The sequence below is a fragment of the Fusarium flagelliforme genome, assembly GCF_020744385.1.
Source record: "Fusarium flagelliforme strain FIESC 12 MPI-CAGE-AA-0113 chromosome Unknown B0J16scaffold_5, whole genome shotgun sequence".
In the NCBI taxonomy this organism is placed as follows: domain Eukaryota; kingdom Fungi; phylum Ascomycota; class Sordariomycetes; order Hypocreales; family Nectriaceae; genus Fusarium; species Fusarium flagelliforme.
The window spans coordinates 1,329,100-1,345,207 of NW_025763507.1; the positions used below are offsets into that span (position 1 = coordinate 1,329,100).

The window sequence follows — 16,108 nt, forward strand, 5'->3', positions numbered from 1 at the left end:
CCGACAGCCAATCCTGTATCACCTTTAAGCTCGCTCATCTTGAAAGAAGGTCGGCCTAGTGAAAGATATTTGATGGCAGACCCAAGGCGCGTCAACTTGGAGGGAGACTATCACCTAACCATGGGGTATAGCACTTTAAAGATTTGACTGAATATCGAGCAAGCAATCAAGGGATTTCGTTTCTTATGCTGACCATACTGAAGCTCTTTGCAATAGAAGCCATGGCATTATATATGTCAAGTGCGAAAACGGCACCTCCCAAGTCCCGACTTTGAATATTTTGATAAGAATGGACTAATAATATATGTAATAACAAACTCCTTCGCCGAAAGCGACGCCTTCGCATTCCGACATGCAATTGGCTTTTTTTTATCATAATCAGAATGCGTCGCATAAACCATTATGTGACTCAACGTTCTTCTTTACAGAGCCGCGCTCAACGCCCCCCCTAACGGCGCTTGGGAGCGATGTGCCTCTGTTTGGGGAAGTTCAGAGGCAACGTCAATCGTGCAAGAGATACTGTAGCCTTGGTCTCCTTGTTCGTCACAGGCTTGACGCGGCCACCGATCTCATGGAAATAGGCATTCATTGTCTTCTGGTCAATCTTTAGATCATCGCGCAGGTTCTGCGTGTCCACCTCGAAGTTGTCGATGATGCTAGCGAATACACAGCAATGTGTCATCAGGAGATCGATATGGAACTTTCGCATTTCACCTCGATCGGAAAACTTGCGGCGAATGCTCTCGACGACAGCCTCAGGCGCGGGGGCGAGGATGTCCCTAAGTTTGTCGCGTGGAGGGATAGATCGAGTACCGCGAGCCTTTCCAGGCTTGGAGTGGAGGTAGAAGAGTATAACAAAAGAGAGGTATCGTAGCACACGAAGTCTGTCGACAGCGTCTTCGTTGCCCGCTACTCGGTTAACACGCGCAGCCACGAATCGCGAAGCCACCTGGATGCCCTCCTTGTGTTGGACCTTCTCCTGCCATTCTCGAATCGGCACCAACTTAAGGATGTCGGCTCCGATAATCCTCTTAGGATCATAGACATCTTGGATCTCGGTCGCTTCCAAGTTGGGAATGGGCACGGGCCTAGCTTCGTCCACAACCGCTTGTAACTCTTCTCTTGACGCCATGGTCGATGTGATTTCTCCAACGGAGCTGAGCATGGCACGGGCTGCAGCGTCAATCTTGGTAGGTGCATCCCCGGGCTTCTTCTGGGGCGCGATAGCGTTCAAAACATTCTCCTGGATCGCCTTCTTCGCCTTCTTGGTACCGAACGTCTGGCCGAGGTCGGTCTTGAGTTGCATCATGGTCTGTGTCCTGTTAGCAAGATGAGACCCCATGAGGTGTTGAGCCGTGGGCATACCTGGTTGGCATCGCGCTCACCAGCAGCAGCTGCAGCGCTCTGCTTTGCCCGTACTGATGCCCGCATAGTCATCTTCTTTGCCTCGACCACCTCAAGCTTGCCAGTCTTGGGGTCATATATTCCGAGAAAGTGGTTCAGAGCTGGCTTGACCCCTCTGACTCCATCCGCCTTGACTGTGTAGTCCATAGTTCGGTGCGCGTTCGAGTGCAACAATAAGTCCTTCTCGCCGGCTGACTTGGGCTGTTTGCTTTTTGACTTGGTAGCATCTTTGGGCGCATATGAATGAAAGGGAATGTTTTTCGGTACGTCAAATCCAACGGCCGTAGCTAAAGTTGCAAGGTTAGTATCGCATTGGTTGCAGCCATCTTAAAAGGATTTTGGTCGTACCGATTACTGGAGGACAATACTTGGGTCTGAGGACGGAAGAGACGGTCGCTGAGGGGGATGCATCGATAGCGACTTTCTTCTTTGGCTTGGAGGTGGTGTCTCCGCTTCTCTTGCGCTTTTCTGAACCCATGGCGTGCTGTCTTTACTTGTCGATGAAGATATCCCATGCGCGCAGGATCTTAGATTTTTTTTTGAGTATCCCACCTCTAAGCGGCAGAAAAGCGAAACCCGGAGTTTAGCCGGAGCGCAAAGAAGGCGGTCAAAAATGATGGAGATGCTCCACTAATAGGTACCTAGGTACAACTATTGCATGCGGGCAGGCGTCAGGGTGTCAGCCGATTTGGCCGCCGAGTCCATGAGAGACGAAATAAATTCGTCATCTTATGCGAGCTTCGACCAGCATTCTGACAGCTTTATTCTGGCACCCTAAGCTTTAGAGGTCAATTCTTCTAACACCCACCTGGCAGGATACTAGCAATACTGTGTTCATTAGGTAGCTTAGCAGCTGAGATCAAATCAAATTATAAGGACTTTCCATGAGTTTTAAATTGCTTACTTCTCTCAATTGGAATCGCGGGATAAGCATTGAATTTATTCGATCTCGTTTATGAACTGCAGATAACCATTGTTTAAGATTTGCACCAAAACTTTGAGCTCCGCGATAACTGGAAGGTTGGTAACAATTGCGCTAGAGAGGAGTGACGTAGTACCACTCGAGCTAGCCTGTGAACAAGGGTGTCGCGCACAATTGATGGCCTGTTTAATTATTCGATGATGTGGAATAATAAATCGAGCTTCACGAGAACCTATTGATTCAGGTGAATTGTTTCGAATTGACTGAAGGAGAATGGAAGGGTGGGCGACGCAATGCGACAACTGCAAGCGTTCCTTTGGCGCAATAGAGCAAGCTTCCCCTCATGCACGGGCCAAGATCAACGTCACGAGGGCATAATCACAAAACGCACAAAAGTTGTCAGAGGCATTCTCTGTATTTCTTTGTCTTAGAATCATGTTCTGGATGCGTCGCATCGTCGAGCATTTAATAGTCTTCGATCCAACACCGTCTTTTGCCTGACCGTCCAATTGTCATAATCCCATCCATCGCAATGTCCATGGTGTGCCCTAACAGCCGCTCAAGTGCGGGGTTCAACCATCCTGACGTAGTTCCCAAAGTCAAATCCCAGCTCAGTGCGTCGCGGGAGGTCCCAGAGGCGCCAGAATGGCGAGTGCCCTGCTTCGGCCAAAGTATCGTTGAGGCGTGTGAAGTCGTAACATCATGAAAGATGAGTCAAGTCAGGTTGAGATGCGATGCGTTTATTTGCTTCACGAAATGGTTAGCGACAGTAATGGTACCAACGGAAACGGCACAACTTACGATCTAGCTCTCATCTTTCTTCTCTTGCGCTTGAGGCGGCGAACCCGCTTCTTTCTCCATTTGGCTCTCATCTTGATCGACGATGCTGTTGAAAGCTGTTAGCAGCTGTGCGCTTAAAAAGTGCTGTGAGCAAGCAGCTTAGCAGTGGCAAAGAGCTCAGCTCAATGTCTGCAGAAGCTTGCTAGCCCATACATAGCCAGGGTAGGGTCGCGTAAACTTACTCTTTCGTGGATGAGAATCGTGTTGGGATAAAGAACAACTTCTGAATCGGAGAGATTTCCGAAATTTATTTGGCAGGACCGACCGATGCCCTAAGCAGGAACACGTGACTGTGGAGACGTGCGATAAGATGGCGCACTGTAATAAACACAGTACAGGTGTACCAGGGGTGCCATCTTGAATGGGAAGGAAGGCACGGGGAGGCTATTGTCGATTACGACAATAAGCTGAGGTTCGAGTAAAAAGATCACCTACCACGATGAAGTCATATGAATGACCTCCTTACTATCAAAAGTCCAAATAAATTTTATGTTTCATTAAACTCTTCGCTAATACTGCTTGTTCACTCAAGCTATACAGCAAATCACTTACATGAGCACATGTTCAATGAGCATCGAGATGGACCAAGACATAACACGGCCACCGCAGGAAATTCCCGCCGCATATCTGCACCTGGTTGATACAAGAAGCAACAACCAATCTCAGCGTACGTTCTCCATGAGAGCAAAAAGATCTCGCGATATGATATGATCTCCACACCTTTCGTCAATGGCAGTTGTTAACCTGACTCCCAGAACTATATCCCGTGTACGAACGACAGATCTTCAAGATTGGGCGGGATATTCGTTCCAAGTGAGTGAGAAAATGTACAATGACAGTCTAGCTTTGACAAAGAACCATAGCACGCTGGCGATCGATGACGATCTGGAGATGATGGTTTCACGAAACCACTGCGAGGTTTACGTTGTCGTATATGAACCAACCATCAATCACATCTACGTTCGAGATCGAAAGTCCTCAAACGGCACCCTGGTTAATGGGAAGGCCATTGGGTCTGGACCAGATATCAGCCCCGGATACCTGTTGCAACATGGTGATGTGATTGAGATTCGACCCCACTAGAAGTTTACAGTCGTTCATTATCAACCATCTCCTCGCCATGAGTTGACAACTCTGCAGCAAGAGGAGTGCAAGGTAGGCCTACCTTCAGTAGAGATTTCATCCGAGTCGCCTTGGCTAAACTACTACCAGCTGTTTGCCAGTAAGTATCGGATAACCGATCATTGTCTCGGTCAAGGGGCAGAGGCTGTCGTATGCCTTGCCAATGACGTTGAAACCGGAAAGCAGTTGGTCTGCAAGTTGATCAACCTGGACAAGATCCGTGGGAAGAACTCTCAAGACGACATCCGACGCAAGTTCCAAGAAACGGATATCTTGCGACAGCTGCAACATGTGAGTAATATCATCTCAGGATAGCAGTAATTAGCACCTCCCGGCACAAGAGTTGATACTATAGCTACTCTGTCAAACCTGAACTACTTATCTTAGCACTCAGGAGTTGAAATACCGCTACCCTTGTTCGCCTAAGCATTCACTAATCTGATACAGCCCAACATCCTCTCTTATGTGGATGCCATATCCTCTCCCCATACACTGTAAGTGGATTCAATCTATACTGAATGACTCTCTGACAGTGTCAGTTACACCTTCACGGAACTTGCCGCAGGCGGCGACCTCATGTCATTCATTATGCAGCGTGGCACTGTCAAGGAGTCCGAGTCCAGAATCATTATTCGCCAAGTGGTTCAAGGTCTTGACTATCTCCACCGGAAAGGAATCGTGCACCGTGATCTGAAACCAGAAAACATCCTACTGGCATGTTCTCCAAAGATCACCCACCATCGAGTGATGCTCTCGGACTTTGGCACCTCTGCGGTCCCTCGACGCAGCAGAATGATTACGAATGCTGGAACTTCTGGCTATCAGGCACCGTATGTCACGCAAAGAGTAAAGGTGTGACAAGAACTGAGAAAACGCAGGGAATTCGTATCGAATAGTCAGGCTCATACAGCAGCTGTTGATATTTGGTCTTTGGGCGTTGTTGCCTTCACCCTCCTAGTATCTGACCGTCATGATACAATGCTCAACAGATTGGATGAAGAGGAAATCCGCCAATACGTCAAACGAATCTTCAGCTACCTACCACGAAAGCCTTCTTCTGACGCAGTCAACTTTGTTCGGAGCTGCCTGAAGCCGGATCCCTTGCACAGAATCAGCGCTCGAGAAGCGAAGAAACACAAGTGGCTACGTGACAACAAGAAGAACGCAGAACTATTGAAACGCCTTGAAAGAGTCGTCTTGTCTTCTTGGAAGCCTCAAGGTGCACTCAGGCCGATGCCCTGGTCGTTACCTGATCTCGCCCCGATTTCACGGCATCAAAAGCTTGACTGCTATAGCTTAAGAGACGGGATGACCAGGTCGGTTCAACCCCTCCATTTCTATGATGACCTTCTGCTAATACCTCTTCCTAATAGTCCATCTACCTCTACAGTAAGCATGGGGTCTCTTACCAGCCGGTACTTTATATCGACCCCATAAGTTGAACATGCTTTCCTGAAACATGAAGACATCAGAATTCGGAGTCGATTTCAAGGACACTTCTGGAACCCAGTGGAAGAGGACAAAGATAAGGAGAATTTGCGGGAAAAGTTTGGCCTACGCTGTTGCGCAGGCAATCTATTTTTTATCTTTTGAGATCATCGTGGGAAAAGTCGACGTTGCAAATCACACCCCGTACTGGAGTGCAATTAATTACACAATGGTAATATTGGAGCATCCGGATTTTGGAGTGATGGGATTTCAAAATTCGGTGGGAACCTGACGAGCGCTTCACGCAGCAGCTAACCTTTTCAGATCGATGGGCAACGGTAATGTTAGAGAATGGGAATGCATGGTGATATTTAAGCAGAGGCAAATCAATTTTTTCTTCTAATGTCTGTCTTCTTTGATCAGGTCACGTAATTTCTACTTATCCTTCCCCTTTGTAGCCGACTCGAAGTAATCCTGCCACCTTTTAGGCATGTTCTGCGTATCCAACTCACCGTCCGAGTTTTTTATATGCCATGCTGGCCAAGGTCTGATACCATCGCCCCCGTTCTTTCGCTGCTGTAGCTTTCCCATCCATTCCCAGATCTCATCCCTCAGACGATCATATCGGCACCTTTGAAGTGGAGCAAACTTCCAAGACCCTGCATAATCCTCTTCCGACTCTGTGTGATGCTTGACTAGGCATCGTCTATTGTTCCGATAACAACGCTCGCAGAAATATGTATCGTCGCTCCGACGTCCGCATCGTCTCCCCAGAGCCTTGCACTGAAGGCAAGCAAAATCAGCGAATGGAATCCGGGGAGAAAGACGAAAGTGGCGGTGCACAACGACGAGATTGACTGGGAAACCTTCTATGTAACGAGTAGGATCATGTTGCGTGCGTTCTTGCTCAATAAAGTCGAGATCATCAACACGATCCTCAAGGGCCCTCATTCGCTCTTCGTACTTCTTCTCCGTTTCGCCCTTGGCGGGCTGTAAGCCACGGCCTTTCGCTTCTTTGGCAACTTCCTTTTCAATGAGATCCTCGATCTCCTTTTTGGAAGGGTTGATATCTTTGACTCGAGGGTGGGGGCGGTTGAGGGCTCTGTCATGTCTATACTTCTTTTCTGCCAGTGCTTCTCGCTTTGCCTCTTCCTTCTTACGCGCTACCGCTCGAGCAGTAGCAAATATAGCATCTGTCGCTGCGTCTTTACGAGCACGTCGCTCCTTGCGAAGCTTTTCCCATCGTTGGACAAAAAGTGACGAGACAGTTGATATCAAATCGCGAGGAGCGGCAGGCGGTGCGTTGGGATCGAGCTCCTGGGCTATGTCAGCCAAAAAAGAGTCGTGAGAATAGTCGGTGGTCATGGCTGTTATGGATAGTAATGTGTGATTTTTGGTCAACAAGAGTTGATCAAAAGTGCGCCGCGATGGGTTATAACTCAAAGCCAAGACGTATAAATCCGCACAAAGAACACTGAAAATAGACATCGTGCTCAGACCCCATGACCTGAACAAAGCATAGTAGGCATGTTCATTGTCCGACCCAAATGAAAACAAACTTGTGCAGATTTGACAATCGATGCTTGAACATGTAAATTTGACTGGTATTGATCACCAAGAACTCAGATCGCGTAACATCACATTGAGGTTACCTTGTCTCGTACAAGTCGTATCAAGGATTGCCAAACCAGAATGCCATATGGCAAATCTTGACATTGACATTATTTCTCATTTTTGTCCTTTTCTTTGGCTTCTGATACATCAACTACCTACGGTAAGAGAACAGCTGTGACTTTGTTCCAAACCGTCACAACTCTCTTGTAAGCCACAATCAATATACACAAGCCTGATACCGCCTCCTGTCTTCAAGCGAGACCCTAGTATGTCATATCCGAGAATATGGACAAAGTAAGGCCCTTCCCAAAAGTCCAAGAGTGATCCCCCGAAACGAGCAGCAAATAATATCATCGAAGAAAGAAATTAAATAAATAAAAAACAGCCAAAAACGCCGGATGAGATGCTCTTTCGCCAACGCGCAAATACATAAATCTTAACGCCCGCTCCATAAAGATCCTATGATCAATGACTGTCTGTTGACGTGCTCCTGTGAGTCGCAAGCCAAGCTCAGTAGCGCCCTAAATCCAAATAAGGCAGAGAAGAAGACATGAAATCCATCAAGATCTCGAAGTTGCATGGTAGGTATCGTTATATCAGTCGCGATGCTTATGAAATTCATCTTCGACTCAAGAAGATGCATGAGAGGGAACACTTCGTGGTGTCATATCGCCGCTGCGACGACGCACTGCATGCTGGAAAGCAAGTTGCTTCTTGCTGTTGGCCTCAGCAATCATTTGTTGCTTCTTGCGCACAGCAGCAAGTCGTCCTGTGATCATTTTGATCACTATGTACCTGTTAGTGCCTATTTCAAATCATCATCTTCTCGTACAACTTACTCTTTCGGACGTGGGCCTCCTCGTCGCTGTCAAGTTCACCACCGCTTACTTCCTTGATGACCTCTCGCTCAGCTTCTTTGCCCGTGGACAATCTTCTTGTTTCGGAGCCGGATTCTTCGTCATTGTCCAGTACGGCCTCGAGCATCCGAATAGCCGTGATGTACGATATCTCGCACCCTGAAAGATTCTCATTCGTCACTTCATCGATTGCTGCAGCGCGACTCATCTCTAGAGCGCGATCGTACATGAGCTTTTCGGCACTGATACCTGGAGTAAGGTAAACTTGTTTGGTTGCACTTCCGGCAGAGGAAGCAATCGACTCGGTGCCGTGATTAGCCGGATGACCGGGGTGGTCTTCAGGTAGTTGCTTTTGTGCGTCTGTAAGTTTTAGACGGACGACTTCCGACTTCTCCAAGACCTCGTTGAAGCGTTGTCGAACCCACTGCACCACGGCGTTGATGCGTTGAACAACTGTCTGAGCTGCTGCTGCTGACAAACCGGTGCCTGTTTCTCCTCGGCTCTTCTTAGACCACCAGAGACTGGCTATATCCATAGCTCGGGCGAGGAGAGTGAGCGACTTGACGTATAAAACAAGGGCTTCTTCTGACAAAGCTACAATTGCTTCCACTGTTAACCCGTCTTCTTCGTTAGCCAGCTGTTCAGGCTCAAGACCGCCCAAAATATGATCCGCTGACGGTGCCAGTGGAACTAGTTGCTTATACTTGACTTCGGCGAATCCATAGACACAGTCACTTCGAGTTGCAAACTCCTCTATAGCTTGCGCAGCTTTACCATCCTCGTCAGTGCCCTGTGTATTTCGGCCATCCCCCAATAGCCCAGCAGGTGCTTGTGGTGTTGGATATGTTGGAAAGGCTTGATAAAGCGGCGGAGAAGGGCCCTTCGGTGAAGCTCGCAGAGGGGGGACTTTGAAACCGAAGAGTCTTAGACTAGCGTCCTGGATAGCTTTAGAGATCGCACTTGACGCTGATCCAGGGCTCGCAGAAAGAGCCTTCTCGTAGGAAGATTTACGGTCATGACGTCCTTGGGTCACCAATGCGTTGCGTGCAGACGGGGTGGAGATAGCACCTGTCGTGGATGTAGGTGCTCCTTGCTGGGTGTATCGTCGAGTCATAGGCCCTGATCGCTGTGAGGCATCGCCGAGTTTCTCGTTCGCTGCAAGCTCATCCGCAAGAGCATTTACCTCGACATGTCGTCTCTCAACGACCACATATTCTCGTTCAAGTGCCACATCCTGAGCTGCCCTTTCCTCTTCTGTAATGGGTGGATTGCTCGACGTTCTGTTTCTATATGCCTGGTTCAGTAGAGAGGTGGGAGGCGAGACCTTATCGCGACCAGTTCCTCTATCGTGAACGATTTGTTCGACGGGAGCAGTCATCGCGTGATGAGCTATAGGTCGGCGGATGCCTAAGCCCTCTCCACCATCACGAGGTGAGTTGCCAGTAGCACGCTGACTTTCGTTGGACCGCCGAGCATATCGACCATCGCCGGGACTTCCCACCTGTGGTGATTTGGGGTGCCTCTCTCTAGGAGATCTTGAGGCAAGAGCGTCTGTCGGGGACTCGTAACCAGTCTGGCGTGGGCTACGAGACGATAAGGACGGCGAACCCGCTTGGAAAGCTGACCTTGGCTCCCGAGGCTCTTGCCTTACAGGCTTGGGAAGGTCGTCCTCTACTAAACCAGGGATTTCGCTGGTGACCACCTGATGCGTGAAGAAGTTCTCAAAGCTGAGCCGTTCGACAGGACTCCTCTTGAGCAGGCCTCGGATCAGAGCCTTTAGGTCAGGAGTGATATTCACCTCTCTTGGAAACTTAATTACATCCTCAGCCGCTTCAATCTTTCTTAATAACTCAACATGGTTTCTAGCCCGGAACGGAGGGCGACCTGTGCTCATCTCATAGAGCACAGTTCCCACTGACCAGAGGTCGGCTTTCGCATCATATCGTTCGTATCGGAGAATTTCTGGGGCCATGTACAGGGGGGACCCACAGAGGGTATCGGCCAGGGAAGTGGAGGGAAGCACTCGGGCGAAGCCGAAGTCGGCAAGTTTGAGCATAGGTAAAGATGTCAAACCAGCAATCGGGATCAATGAATCTTGACTGGCTTGCATAACCGGGCGACTCCTTTGATCTCGGAAGGGTCGTGATGGCAGCAGCAATAAATTTTGGGGCTTGACGTCTCGGTGTACATAGTTCTTGCTACGCAGAAACTCGAGGGCACTAGTCAGCTGCTTTAAGAAATGTCGGATGACTACCTCGTGCAAGCCGGAGTTCGGCGCGCTGGGATACTTGCGTGCCATATCATGCGTGGCAGGATGTGTGGCGAGCTTCTCTCGCTTCTTAATGAACAGAGATAGATCACCAAGCTCGCAATATTCCATGATCAAGTTGATATGGCTGGTCGATTCGAGGCAGTCATGAAGAGCAACGATATGCGGGTGGCGTAACGTCTTGAGTATTTGAATTTCGCTGTAGAGATTCTCCCTAAGCTTTTTGTTCAAGCGCTCAAGCTCGACAGACTTGATTGCGACAGCAGCTTTGGTCTCCTGTTATCATACTTATTAGCGACCGACCTATACAGGACAAGTTATGCGTCTTCGTATGCAGCCTGTGATACTCAGGGTAACAGTTCGATACGCTGCCCAGGTGATGCAGAGGCAACAAACTGACAGCACGAGTTCGTGCGATGATGGGGAAGCAACGCAAAGTCAGGACAAGAGCTATGTCGTACCTTATGCCAACCCAGATACACTTGGGCAAAACTGCCCTTACCAATCTCGGAACCGATGTTGAACTGTCCTACAGCCCGACTGCTCGACTTCCTGGACCCTGAGGAGGCCGAGGACTCCTGTGGGCCCGCCATAGCTTCCTGTCTGTTGTTGTCGATGGCAGGAAGAAAGTCGGATGTCTTGAAGCCCTGGGGCTTATAAACTTCGGAGGGCGATCGCAAAGAAAACCGTCATGTAAATGATGTACGGAAAGCTGTCGCAAATGTCAAAAGGCGAGATAGAAAGGACGAAACAGGTTCGAGAGGCCGAGGTGATGCTTATCAACCAGGTGGAAGGCGATAAAGCCCGGACCAGAGGCGAGGATCTGCGCTGGCAAGTTGACGAAGCAGCAAACGGTTGGTGAAGAGGAAAGGACCCCTATGGATGGCAGACAGCCGAAGACGGATGAGACGAGACAAGACGAGACAAAAAGGCTACCTTAGCTCAGAGGCGAAGGTAGTGGTGAGGTAGCAGTAGTAGTAGGTATCCGAAAGGGTGCGTATAGACGGGGTTTGACTCGGTGCGCGCCTGCACTGCAGTATCGAGACAAACACAAGTTAGCAGTGATCGGGTTTGGGTAGAACAAACGCCAGGATTCGAGGCCGAGGGCTCGTATCAAACGAAGTGAAAAGAAGAGAGGAGGACAAGCTTGACAAGTGAAAACAGAGAAGAAAATGAAAAAGGATGAACAAGAAGCTAACCCTAGGTACAATACAGTGTCGTGTAGTGTAGGTAGTGTAGTGCAGTACGGGGGGGATGCGTGTGACAACGATGGTGACGGCACGAGCAATGGCGATCGGACTGGCCTAGGTCGTATGTAGGATGGGATTGGATTGGCAGGCCGGTATGATCAATGGTTCTACTGGGGTCCGACTGTACTGTACCTTCTCCGTAGCGAGTGCTGCAGGCAAAGACACAGCGCCAGAGACAGCCGGGCAGGGGTGCTGTATGTGCTGGTGCGACAGGGCAGGATAAGGATACGACGGGATAGGCATAGCTACTAGGTAGGTACCTATGTACGGTACGTACTGCTACCCAGGGACATGCTGCATGCTGGGGGGCGGCAGGACAAGGGCAGGTGACTAACACGGTACCAAGTAGACTACTTACCAGAGTGAAAGACCCTTTAGATCCAATCTGAGGCGTTATACGAGCAGCAACCGTCGACCTGAGTCGTCGTTGGGTAGGTAGATACTGCTGAGCGTGATCGGAGCCTTTACTCCCAGGACCAAAGATGCGGAAAGGGCGGTTGGGAAGACGATAGCGGTGACTAGATGGGTTGATGTTATCGTCCAGCAGTCTAGAGTCTGGGATTATGCAGGTCGATTATTCGTACGTGTTGCTGAAAAGGGCGTAGCGTAGGCACAGTACAAACGGGAATAGAAAGCTTGCAGAAACAGACTCGACTCAGGTCGCAGACAGACAGAAAGCTAACGTAGTAGAAGGTTGCGTCACACAACTTAAACAAGCACCTTCAGGAGCGATAACGGAGTGGTCGATTGATTTGTCAATCAGAGGGCGCACGAGCAGAAGAAGAGCAGTCAGATATGTACAGTACAGAACCTGCTGGTGATGAACAATGATTAAGAATAAATGGAATGAGATAAGTAAGCGTAGGGCAGAAGAGCGTAGAGTAGTAGGTAAAGTCTGAATGATAAAGTGGAAGAAGAGGCTGTGAAAAGACGAATGACTGGACTGAACCATGCCAAAAACAGTAAAGTCTGATTTCTAGAAGGAGAAAAATGGGGGGGATCATGGATGGCTAGGTGGCTGCGTACAGTGGAAGGGTGCCTACGAAGTAGCCCCCGAGTACCCTCTTTAGCGTGTGAACTGCCGCAGGCGTCAGAAGGACTGGGGTCTTTGTGATTTGGGATGCTGGGGGGTACACGGAATTTGTGCGAGAGTCAGCCTCAAGATACAAGTATTTTCTTGAATGACAGCCTCGGATATGGGTGTGAAGGACTGAGACATACGCAGGGGATGGTGAATTGGGTGACTCTGACTCTAAATCTGACTCTGGATAGATAAAGCCCTCCCAGAACAAAGACAATGGAATGATAAAAAAAAGGGACATTTTTGCGGGGAATGACCTACTGGCTAATTGATCCCTCTTGGTCGACCCCGTGATACACCCAAGACCAAGCTGGGGGGTTGAGGGAGGAGAGAGGGAAGAGAGAGAAGATTGGAACCTGGAAGAGCCAAGCAACGATCGGGTGAGTCAGTCAGTCAGTCAGTCACTGATTCTTTAGTTGGGATTGAAGAGCCGACAACCGCCACAGCCTGCCTCTTGCTTTTATCCAGTAACCTCCATACATAGAGTACAGTGATATCCATCCAGCTTTGATACGGGGAAAACATAAAGAACCCGTGTATGATAAGTTAACGATAACCAGAATTCCAATCCCGATACTTGTCGAGCTAAGCTGCCTTTGGACAAATTCCAGCTGCCTAACTCAAACGATGGATTGATTGATGGATGTCTTGTAGGTATGCCTCGTGAGGAGGTGTTGTTGCCTGACTCCAGTGATGTGATGGATGGGATCTGACTACCTACAGTAACGAACTCTACAGTACGGTGAGTTGTGATCAAGTTCAGGAAAAGCCTCTTTGTTTAAACTCAATTTAGTCCAGGTACTTTGTTCTGGGCCGTCATTGTCATTGTATAGGTAGCCTTGTTTGTTGACTCGAGTTGATACATACATACCTACATACAGAGAGATACAGATGCTGTACTTTGCTTGCATTGGTTTGCTTGCCGAGGTCGCCCGGCCCCACATCTTTGCGCACGCCGCCCACTTTCTCCGGGGCATACAGGGAGTTTAGTGTAGGCAAGGTACAGGGCAGGGACAAGACAGGACTGGACTTGGAGCTTGATGGATATGAAACATCCAAGTTATAAACGAAGAGATCCATGATCTTGTTTATGCCAGGTTTAGTATGTATGTAGTATGTACAGTATAAAAATGTTGGAAATAAAAGTCCTCCACACCCCCCGACTGGTCATGTTTCTCCTCCTACGCCATGGCATGCTGTAGCGTCCCCCTGCCACGAGGTGCAACATGCAACATGCAACATGCAACATGCAACACAGACACAGACACAGACACAGACAGAGACAGCCCCAGAGAAACAGAGTCTGGGCTGGCAGGGAAGCAGAAACATTCAACGATCGTCGCTGATAGTCCAGGAGGCAGTGATAGGATAAGTTCCGCCATAACCTTTGGTGCGCACACAATAATAAAATGCATGGTACCAGTAACTTAGCTCAGATGGCGAAATAGTATGTATATCTTGTTGATATTGTAAACCATCACCGAGTACTTACCTCATTATATGGATACTGTACGCAACCTGTATGGCGTCAGCAAACGCTCACTTATTCGCTCGCTCCCAACTCGGGAGGCGTTTATTATTTTTTTTTAATTTTTTTTTTATTTTACCACCGTTCCATCGCAGTTCATATAGGACTTGGATACAGTACGTCCAGGCAGACAGACATCCTCGCCCGGTCAAGCAAGCCAGAGCAGCCTTCAGCTATCGTGTCTGGACTGTCTGTGCATGAAAAGGTACCCTGCAAGTTCCTATTCCCCCTTTAGGAAACTAAACAGTCAAGGGCCCTTTCCCTGACTTTTTGGACTGGCGGGAAAAGAAAGGGGTGGGCATGAGTGACATTGAATTTCTCTTTGCTTGTTCAGTACCTATTGGTTGGTTGTAAACACGATGTTTCCCGATACTGACGATGGCTTTCAGAGCGACTCCTACTGTACTGTAGCATTGAGAAGTCAGGAACAGGAGTGGCCACCCAAAGTTAGATCCCCGAGCATGTAAGATAAATGAAGAAAAAGAAAAGAAAACAAAAGAAAACAAAAGAAAAGAGGTCACTACAATGTGCTGTATTGTAACTTGTCCTAAAATCCCGTCATCATTCATATCCAGATCGTCATCTCCCGTCCCAGATCGGCAAAGTGACTCCCTGCTTGTAGGTTGACTGATTGTTGAAAGGCCTCTAGAATAGACGAGCATGTTGCCCCGTTAACTTAAAAATGAGAAGAATGAAAAGAAGAAAAGGTACATCTGTAAAAAATAGTGACGCCGACATAGTTAGACATGCGGAGGAAGCCTAGTTAGTTGCGGCTAGACTTGCCAGTTGCCTCGAGTCCTACCTAGACTACCTACCCAGCCCAGCCCAGCCCAGCTTGTCTTGCTTGCTGGCAGTAGAGTCAAGTTTTTGATACAGGTCGATTACCTATCTCTTGGCATTCCCGATGCATCTCAATCGAGTTAGTGAAAACCTGGAGAAAGCTACGGATACCCATGACTGGATACAGATGGTACTGTATCTTTATCTTTATCTTTATCTCTCTGTAACATCCGAGTTTCGTTTCTTATCAAACATTTAACATGTGCCTTCTCTCTTTGGCATACCGAGAAACCCACAATAAACTAGAGATCCCCCACGATAACTCTGTAGTCTGTACACTTTGGCAGTGTTAGTGTTAGTGTGCCAACCAACCACACTCTAAACACGTGGATCTACTCAGCGGTATCTCTTCGCATCCTCCCAAACGTTAAAGCAGCCACTCACGACTTTGTATATCTGCCTGTGCCTCTTGTCTACTGTTTGTGATATTTGATGCAGTTTGCTCGTCTCAACTCATTCTCTATCAGCCAACCACAAAGTTAACTCACCATGTTCCGATAATGCGGAAGACCCTCTTTGTCTCGACTAGCTCTCGCGAAACTTGCCACGGATGGCCTCATTACCCACCACTCTATCATCGAACTTAAGACTACTGTACTGTCGTATTGTATCTCTAATAAGGTAACACAACAAGATATGTCCACTTGATTGAACAGATTACTCCCCACATCCAATACAGCATGCCTTGCCATGCCATGCCACGCGTTCAACAAATACAGTGCATAATCCCCAAAGTCTGCTGCGTTACACCATGACTGTACACCTGTAGACGTACGCTTTAGGTGTTGTTGGCCGACCCATCAATCCGTCGAATCGGCGGCTTTCTTCTTTGTTCCGGCCCTTCTGCCGTGGGCCGGGCTCCCGTGGCGCCGTGTTTCAGGATCCACCAGACGGTAAACACGGCTCCGATGGATGCGGGTTTGTTGTTGCAGATGCAGCACTTACACTTGTAC

At 48.6% G+C, this 16,108-nt stretch overlaps 5 protein-coding genes across 5 annotated transcripts; 1 reads left to right on the forward strand and 4 right to left on the reverse strand.

Moving 5' to 3' along the window:
- Positions 1–58: 58 nt before the first annotated feature.
- On the reverse strand, positions 59–1,997 carry B0J16DRAFT_306709 (RNA polymerase I associated factor, A49-like protein). The gene is made up of 3 exons (XM_046124808.1): positions 1,753–1,997; positions 1,366–1,691; positions 59–1,312 (listed from the first exon to the last, which is right to left on the reverse strand). The coding sequence occupies exons 1-3, from the start codon at positions 1,880–1,882 to the stop codon at positions 449–451; spliced, it is 1,320 nt and encodes a 439-aa protein (XP_045981156.1). The 5' UTR covers positions 1,883–1,997; the 3' UTR covers positions 59–448.
- Positions 1,998–3,449: 1,452 nt separating this feature from the next.
- B0J16DRAFT_288993 (kinase-like domain-containing protein) lies at positions 3,450–6,105 on the forward strand. The gene is made up of 9 exons (XM_046124206.1): positions 3,450–3,833; positions 3,922–3,979; positions 4,030–4,220; positions 4,260–4,321; positions 4,379–4,579; positions 4,736–4,782; positions 4,828–5,118; positions 5,167–5,604; positions 5,662–6,105. The coding sequence occupies exons 1-9, from the start codon at positions 3,719–3,721 to the stop codon at positions 5,723–5,725; spliced, it is 1,467 nt and encodes a 488-aa protein (XP_045981157.1). The 5' UTR covers positions 3,450–3,718; the 3' UTR covers positions 5,726–6,105.
- Positions 6,106–6,151: 46 nt separating this feature from the next.
- Positions 6,152–7,081, reverse strand: B0J16DRAFT_385802 (uncharacterized protein; the record flags this gene model as incomplete). Its single annotated transcript, XM_046131523.1, has 1 exon — positions 6,152–7,081. The coding sequence occupies one exon, from the start codon at positions 7,079–7,081 to the stop codon at positions 6,152–6,154; it is 930 nt and encodes a 309-aa protein (XP_045981158.1).
- Positions 7,082–7,485: 404 nt separating this feature from the next.
- Positions 7,486–11,049, reverse strand: B0J16DRAFT_400933 (uncharacterized protein; the record flags this gene model as incomplete). Its single annotated transcript, XM_046132555.1, has 3 exons — positions 7,486–8,099; positions 8,170–10,732; positions 10,918–11,049. 3 exons carry the CDS (start codon positions 11,047–11,049, stop codon positions 7,960–7,962), a joined length of 2,835 nt encoding a protein of 944 aa, XP_045981159.1. The 3' UTR covers positions 7,486–7,959.
- Positions 11,050–14,007: 2,958 nt separating this feature from the next.
- On the reverse strand, positions 14,008–15,262 carry B0J16DRAFT_344245 (uncharacterized protein; the record flags this gene model as incomplete). The annotated part of the gene is made up of 2 exons (XM_046128163.1): positions 14,705–15,262; positions 14,008–14,520 (listed from the first exon to the last, which is right to left on the reverse strand). Coding segments are annotated over exons 1-2 (305 nt in total), but the record flags the coding sequence as incomplete, so codon positions are not given.
- Between the last annotated feature and the right edge of the window lie 846 nt (positions 15,263–16,108).

What these genes read in the sequence shown, in the direction of transcription:
- B0J16DRAFT_288993 (XM_046124206.1), top strand. Translation starts at nt 3,719, where the DNA reads ATGAGCACATGTTCAATGAGCATCGAGATGGACCAAGACATAACACGG. An exon ending in TCTTGCGACAGCTGCAACAT is followed by an intron (nt 4,580 to 4,735) that starts GTGAGTAATATC and finishes AATCTGATACAG; the next exon opens with CCCAACATCCTCTCTTATGT. An exon ending in ACTTCTGGCTATCAGGCACC is followed by an intron (nt 5,119 to 5,166) that starts GTATGTCACGCA and finishes GAGAAAACGCAG; the next exon opens with GGAATTCGTATCGAATAGTC.
- B0J16DRAFT_306709 (XM_046124808.1), bottom strand. Translation starts at nt 1,882, where the DNA reads ATGGGTTCAGAAAAGCGCAAGAGAAGCGGAGACACCACCTCCAAGCCA. An exon ending in GTATTGTCCTCCAGTAATCG is followed by an intron (nt 1,692 to 1,752) that starts GTACGACCAAAA and finishes TTGCAACTTTAG; the next exon opens with CTACGGCCGTTGGATTTGAC. An exon ending in GTGAGCGCGATGCCAACCAG is followed by an intron (nt 1,313 to 1,365) that starts GTATGCCCACGG and finishes AACAGGACACAG; the next exon opens with ACCATGATGCAACTCAAGAC.